A 7,500-nucleotide genomic window follows, 5' to 3' on the forward strand; every position below is an offset into this window, starting at 1 on the left:
AACCCAACCCAACCCAACCCAACCCCTCCTCCACCAATCACCCCCCAGCCCCGACCCCACCCCCCCAACCCAACCCAACCCAACCCAACCCAACCCAACCCCTCCTCCACCAACCACCCCCCAGCCCCGACCCCACCCCCCCAACCCAACCCAACCCAACCCAACCCAACCCCTCCTCCACCAATCACCCCCCAGCCCCGACCCCACCCCACCCCGCCCCCCCAACCCAACCCAACCCAACCCTCTCTTCATGGCAATGAATACCCAATGTGTGGGGTCTGTTAAAGCCCACAAGACCACAACTCTGGAGTTCTCCATCCTCAGACACACATACGAGCGCAAACGAGCCAGGCTGAGGTAAAAGGCTTGTCGGGGGGGGGGGATGTGTGGCGTGCGGGGGGGCCTGTGGAGTCGTGGCGAGCAGAGGATGACGGGGGGGAGTCGATGCGCGGCTCCTCCAGCTCCGACCGTAGCCAGGCCCCCTGCCGTGAACTCTGCGCTAATTACCGCTCATTTAGCCGCATGTCTCAGGAAGGGTCGCGTCATTGGCACACACACACACACACACACACACACACAAGCCCGTGTGCACACACACACACACACGCCTGTGCGCGTGCACACTCACTCACACACACACACAAAACACACACACGTACACACACTCTCGTTGACATTGCAACAGAAACACTTGCAGTAACAGTAGAGGTGTGGGTGTTGTGGGCAGAGCTGGGTAGGGTGTTTATTATCGATATTTTAGACATTTTTGTGAAATGATATTGCGCCTTAATCACGAATCCCCCTGAAGCCGGAGCAGGACATAGGGACAGGGCAGCTCTGAGACACGCCGCTGTGAGTGAGGACAGAGACGGAGATGGGATGACAGCGTTTCCGTTCTGACTGAGGTCATGTTTTAGGAATCCCTCTCCAGCGGTTCGATATCCTGGCAACATCAGGAGAAAACTCGGCTCACTTGTCGGAGGTTTCCTCAGGGGCCCGGTGGTCTGGTACAGGCAGCGTATATATATATGTATAAAATATGCGTCTTCTTCATGTGGAGTTAAATCCAAGTATATTCGACACACTCTGGCCTTCAGGCTAGTGAGAGCAGGGCTGCAGTCCTGGGGTAACCTGGAGGCCTCTTCTCTTCTCTTGTTGATCTCTGGCCTCACGTTTCTCTCTTGCTCTTTGACATTGTTCATATTCTCTTCACTTCCTCTCGAGTGTTGCCGAGAGTGAAACTTATTACAGAAAACAACAACAAAAAAAAGTTTTTACTTCGAATTTTGCCTTCGGTTTTTCAACCGATTCAGTCGTATTTGTGTTGCGTCGCATGCAAACTCAGAGAAGTCCCGTTAGCGTTAATGAGCGCGTTGTTTGGATGTCTGTTTCAATGTTCTCTGTGGCCGTGAGCAGATTCCAAAGGTCAGAGATACCGAACGCTCCGAGCCCAGATGCCGCCTCCCATTTTTCACTCCGACAATAAGGGCCTGTCTCACCCCCCTCGACCTCCCCGTCTCACCCCCCTCGACCCCCTCTACCTCCCCGTCTCACCCCCCTCGACCTCCCTGTCTCACCCCCCTCGACCTCCCCGTCTCACCCCCCTCGACCTCCCTGTCTCACCCCCCTCTACCTCCCCGTCTCACCCCCCTCGACCTCCCTGTCTCACCCCCCTCGACCTCCCCGTCTCACCCCCCTCGACTTCCCCGTCTCACCCCCCTCGACCTCCCCGTCTCACCCCCCTCGACCTCCCTGTCTCACCCCCCTCGACCTCCCTGTAACTGTACTAATGTCCAGGGCCTCCCCGAGTGTCAGGGGCCGAGGTGACCTCTCTGGCCCTGCCGGCTAGGTGGCCGTGACATTAATAAGCCGAGTGTTGCTCGGACCCCTCCGAGGATCATGGGGGTTAGGAGAGAGTGGGGGGGCGTCGGCCAATGAAAACACAGTAGCTCGGCGCAGCCGGGGGAGGAGAGAGAGGACAAAAGACGAGGACAGCGAGGGACGGGCGAGGCGCCGGTATCTGGGAATCACGTCAGATCCTGTCCTCCTAAATCCGTCAACGGAATGTCCCGTGGAAAAACGTCACGTAAAGCGGACGTTTGGCCGCGTCTGCCGTGCGTCGCTCCGGTTTAAGGGCGAGCTCGCGATGGCGAGAGCGGTGACTGCCGCCCCGCCCACTTCCGGGAGCGAGGACTCGCGTAGCGCCGCGGACGGCCCACCCAGACGAGTCAGCACGCCGCCAACGGGTTTTTGAGCCGCCAAGGTTTCACTGAGGGGGTGTTTGTGTGTGTGTGTGTGTGTGTGTGTGTGTGTGTGTGTGTGTGTGTGTGTGTGTGTGTGTGTGTGTGTGTGTGGTGTGTGGTGTGTGTGTGTGGTGTGTGGTGTGTGTGTGCACCTAGCCCGCTGGCCTACAGTATCACCTGTCTCTGGCGGTGTAGTGTGTCGCTCCTGATAAAGGCCGTGTCAATCATTCACCGAGACGGTCGGCCGGTCTCTCGGGCGCTCGGTTGACTCATGGAACGGTGACGTGCGGAGACTCACTCCACGCCGTTTACCTGTTTACGGGCTCCAGGACCAACCAATAAAAGTCACCCATGGCGTGGAGTCATCTTAAAAGCGTAGCCCGTGTACAGTAGGCTCCCTTTCCCTGGCGGAAAGGCAGCGGTGACTCACGCCTGAGATTTGGAACTGGTCCGGTTCTTGGATCAGTTCCTCTTCTGCTTGTGTAACCTGGACCGGTTCAACTTGATCAGTATTTCAGTGTGAACACAGCATGTGTTACAAAACCAACAGGAATCATATTGCCAGCTGCAGCCAATATTAGCTCAAGCCAACAGTAGGTCAAATCTTCAGATTCCTCTCAACCCCCAGTGAAGTGTGTGTGTGTGTGTGTGTGTGTGTGTGTGTGTGTGTGTGTGTGTGTGTGTGTGCTCGTATGCATATGTGTGTGTGTGCGTGTGTGTGTGTGCTCGTATGCATATGTGTGTGTGTGCGTGTGCGTGTGCGTGTGTGTGTGTGTGTGTGTGTGTGTGTTTGTGTGCTCGTATGCGTATGTGTGTGTGTGTGTGTGTGTGTGTTTGTGTGTGTGTGTGTGCGAGCTCTCGTTTGTGTGTTTTTTTGCATCCTGCACCGCGTGGTCATTATTACGAATAAGTCCCCCTCCCAACCCCCCTTTCCCAAGTTGTTTTAGTTTGTTGTTGTTGTTGTTGTTGTTGTTTTTGCGTTGTGCATTGTTAACATGTTGTTTCCCTTCCTCTCTCTGTCGTCCAGTACCTGCAGATGAAGTGGCCTCTGCTGGACGTCCAGCCCGGCGGTCTGCAGAGCAGACAAGCACTTAAAGACGCCCGCTCCCCGTCACCAGCTCACATCGTCGTAAGTAACACCCCCCCCTCCCACACACACACACACACACACACACACACATTTCCCCAGCTCTTCTCCCTCTCCTCCCTCTTCTTCTTCTTCTTCTCAGACAGAAAGACCTCCCTTCTTCCTGTCTCCTGTGTCCTACTCTGCCTCTGGGATTAACCCGGCCTTTTACTAAACTAAAGCCCTGTTGTTGAGTGGATGTGGGTGACTAACTCCTCATGATGACAGAGACAGACCCACCTGGCCAGTTTCATCTTAACTGTCAGGCTAATTGGAAGCACGTTTTTTTTTGTGCCCGTGTGCAGTATTTGGGACGTATTGTCTTTACGGGCGGGTGTGACGCAGTGACGGGGACAGGAAGAAAGGACAGAACGCTCTGAAACACGCCATTTAATAAAACCAATTATTGTTATGATCATTGTTTTTTGGAACGAGGAAATACTTCGCACATCTGGTTCAAAGGCAGGTGCGTAGAAGAGGGACACATCGTACTGTCTAAACTTAAAGATTTTAATAGGTGATGGCCTTTCATAGCTGATCACCTATTAAAATCTTTGCAAGTTTAGACAGTGTGCGGGTTTCCTCATATCTACTATGATCATTGTTATTAAAAGGGAGGTGTAGTGACAGGGTAGTTGCCACAGTGACAGAGTAGTTGGCACAGCGACAGAGTGGTTGCCACAGCGACAGGTGGCCTTTGATGTTTGGACGGCCTCAACAGCGACAGCAGGCCTGACCCTGGATAGTACCCTACCCAGGATAGTACTCTACCCAGGATAGTACCCTACCCAGGATAGTACTCTACCCAGGATAGTACCCTACCCAGGATAGTACCCTACCCAGGATAGTACTCTACCCAGGATAGTACTCTACCCAGGATAGTACCCTACCCAGGATAGTACCCTACCCAGGATAGTACTCTACCCAGGATAGTACCCTACCCAGGATAGTACCCTACCCAGGATAGTACCCTACCCAGGATAGTACCCTACCCAGGATAGTACTCTACCCAGGATAGTACCCTACCCAGGATAGTACCCTACCCAGGATAGTACTCTACCTAGGATAGTACTCTACCCAGGATAGTACTCTACCTAGGATAGTACCCTACCTCAGGATAGTACTCTACCCAGGATAGTACTCTACCTAGGATAGTACCCTACCCAGGATAGTACTCTACCCAGGATAGTACTCTACCTAGGATAGTACCCTACCTCAGGATAGTACTCTACCCAGGATAGTACTCTACCCAGGATAGTACTCTACCCAGGATAGTACTCTACCTAGGATAGTACTCTACCCAGGATAGTACCCTACCCAGGATAGTACCCTACCTAGGATAGTACTCTACCTAGGATAGTACCCTACCCAGGATAGTACCCTACCTAGGATAGTACTCTACCTAGGATAGTACTCTACCCAGGATAGTACTCTACCCAGGATAGTACTCTACCCAGGATAGTACCCTACCTAGGATAGTACCCTACCTAGGATAGTACTCTACCCAGGATAGTACCCTACCCAGGATAGTACCCTACCCAGGATAGTACCCTACCTCAGGATAGTACTCTACCCAGGATAGTACCCTACCCAGGATAGTACCCTACCCAGGATAGTACTCTACCCAGGATAGTACCCTACCCAGGATAGTACCCTACCCAGGATAGTACTCTACCCAGGATAGTACCCTACCCAGGATAGTACCCTACCCAGGATAGTACCCTACCTCAGGATAGTACTCTACCCAGGATAGTACCCTACCCAGGATAGTACCCTACCCAGGATAGTACCCTACCCAGGATAGTACTCTACCCAGGATAGTACTCTACCCAGGATAGTACCCTACCCAGGATAGTACCCTACCCAGGATAGTACCCTACCCAGGATAGTACCCTACCCAGGATAGTACCCTACCCAGGATAGTACCCTACCCAGGATAGTACTCTACCCAGGATCATAGGCCACACCTCTCGGAGGATTACCCACAGCCTCTGTCCTGCTGGTCTGTTTGCTCTTCGAGGGCAGCGTGGGGTCAGATATGAAGCACTAGCTTCTCATTGAGCACAGGCCAGATAGCGCCCAGGCAGTGATAAGGGCACCACAGCTACCAGCACCATCTTGTTCAGTATTATCCCACATCAGTATTTAAAAGGTAGCTCTGGATCCTGCCCAGATAGGTTTTCTCGGTGGTTTTCTGAGGAGTGAAAGTTTAGGGCCGGTGTAACGTGGGAGCGCAGCGGAGTTCATTACCGCGGGTCACGGAGAGGTGGCCAGAGACGAGTCAGAGACGTGTGGTGGGAATGTTGACGTTAGCAAGGTGATCACACACAGCTCACGGCCATTGCAGGTCAGTGCAGAGCAGAGAGGCTTGTCTTTGGACGTGGTGCCCGCAAGATATGAACACCAACAAAATCATAGATAGAGAGATCATTTTAGGGCATATTTAAAGTTCACACTATGGATGTAGCTTGTTCACTCTACACTATATACCTAACCCGTATGTGACAGTCAGTAGGCCTACTGCAGTGTTTGGTTCCAGGAGATACACAAGTGAAGTGAAGAGTTTTGTGATTTGTACTGTACATCATGTCTTGGTGAGTCACTTTCGGTATTTCATAAATGGGGTCAGATTTAATGGCATAAAATAAATGCGGTCGTAAATGACTTCCGGTTAAACAGTAACAGAACGTTTGCAAACCAACCGAGCTCCCTGGTCTCATGCCCAGTTTAGCGAAGCGTGGTTTGGAAATAGCCAGAGTCGACAGGGGTGTTTATTTGAAACAGAAACGCTGTCAAACGTCGTGTTTCAGACAAAGCAGTGGTGATGACAGTGCTCTTAAAGAACAAAGAAACCAAACTCGGCCTCCCCTTATCCTCCACTGCCAGGGCCAGTTTATCATTTTACCATAAAGTTCAAGAGGCCTTCCTCCCTCCGTTATTTTAGGAGACAGGACCCCCAAAAAAAATCACCTCCACAGAACTATGAAGCAGGCAGTAAATAGAGAATTATGAAGCTGGTAATAAATACTTCAGGTTTTATTCTGCAGTGAGTCACAAGGTTGAAACCCGTGCCTTCTCCTGCTCCCTTGCCGGCGGCTAGCGAAAGAGTACTTTTGAAAGGACAGTCGGCACAGTTCCTGTTCATATACCCAACTGTAGCTCTTCAAAACGCAGTCACGAGTCTTGTTTCACTCGCAATGCGTGTATATCTTCGTTCGTCCATATGGAATACTTATTACTCCGTGTTTATTTCCGATCGATCGGCGCGATCTGTGATTGGTTGGATCAGGAGGCGAGGGGCGGGGCAGGTCAGATCAGATTGCAGAGGGAGGGGTCAGACTGAACGGGATGCGTAGCTTGTATCCTCCCTACCGGTCTCTCCATCTATCTCCCACTGCTTGTAAAACCTCCAAGCCCTGCTTTCTGGTTTTCTTCAAGCCCAGATGGCGTATATGTTTTGCAAGGTGATTCTCTTATCAGTAAATTGGGCTGTAAACGGTAGTTTCTCTCTCCTTTCCGAATGCGAGGAACACCTGGGCGCCTTGACCTCTGCAGGCACGGCGATGGGACCCAGCGGATTGGTCAGGGAGATAAGGAGAGCGATCGGAAGTTGGAGTGACCCTTAGACCAATGACACGACGACAGAGAGACGAGGACAGGGAGTAAAAGACAGAGAGACGGGGACAGGGAGCAAAAGACAGAGAGACAGGGACAGGGAGCAGCGGAGACGGCGAGACGGACGCAGCGTCACAGAGACGTACCAGACGCAGGGACAGACGCAGGGACAGACCAGTACCAGACCAGTACCAGACACAGGGACAGACCAGTACCAGACCAGTACCAGACCAGTACCAGACACAGGGACAGACCAGTACCAGACCAGTACCAGACGCAGAGACAGACCAGTACCAGACGCAGGGACAGACCAGTACCAGACCAGTACCAGACCAGTACCAGACGCAGGGACAGACCAGTACCAGACCAGTACCAGACGCAGAGACAGACCAGTACCAGACGCAGGGACAGACCAGTACCAGACCAGCGCTTTATACTTTAAATAAAAATAAAAATACATATTTATTTTTTTCTTGGCTGGATAGGTCAGTTAGCCGCGAGTTGTTCCGCTTACTT

General features: G+C 52.3%; 1 protein-coding gene across 4 annotated transcripts in view; it reads left to right on the forward strand.

Moving 5' to 3' along the window:
- tcf7l2 (transcription factor 7 like 2) overlaps nucleotides 1–7,500 on the forward strand; it is a 90,327-nt gene that overhangs the window by 18,599 nt on the left and 64,228 nt on the right. For all 4 annotated transcript variants that reach the window (XM_084456611.1, XM_084456612.1, XM_084456614.1 and 1 more), the window contains exon 4: nucleotides 3,271–3,372. In XM_084456611.1, coding sequence (XP_084312737.1) covers nucleotides 3,271–3,372 — 102 coding nt within the window. The remainder of the gene's footprint in view (nucleotides 1–3,270; nucleotides 3,373–7,500) is intronic.

Source organism: Borostomias antarcticus (assembly GCF_949987555.1).
Source record: "Borostomias antarcticus genome assembly, chromosome: 22".
Taxonomy (NCBI): Eukaryota; Metazoa; Chordata; class Actinopteri; order Stomiiformes; family Stomiidae; genus Borostomias; species Borostomias antarcticus.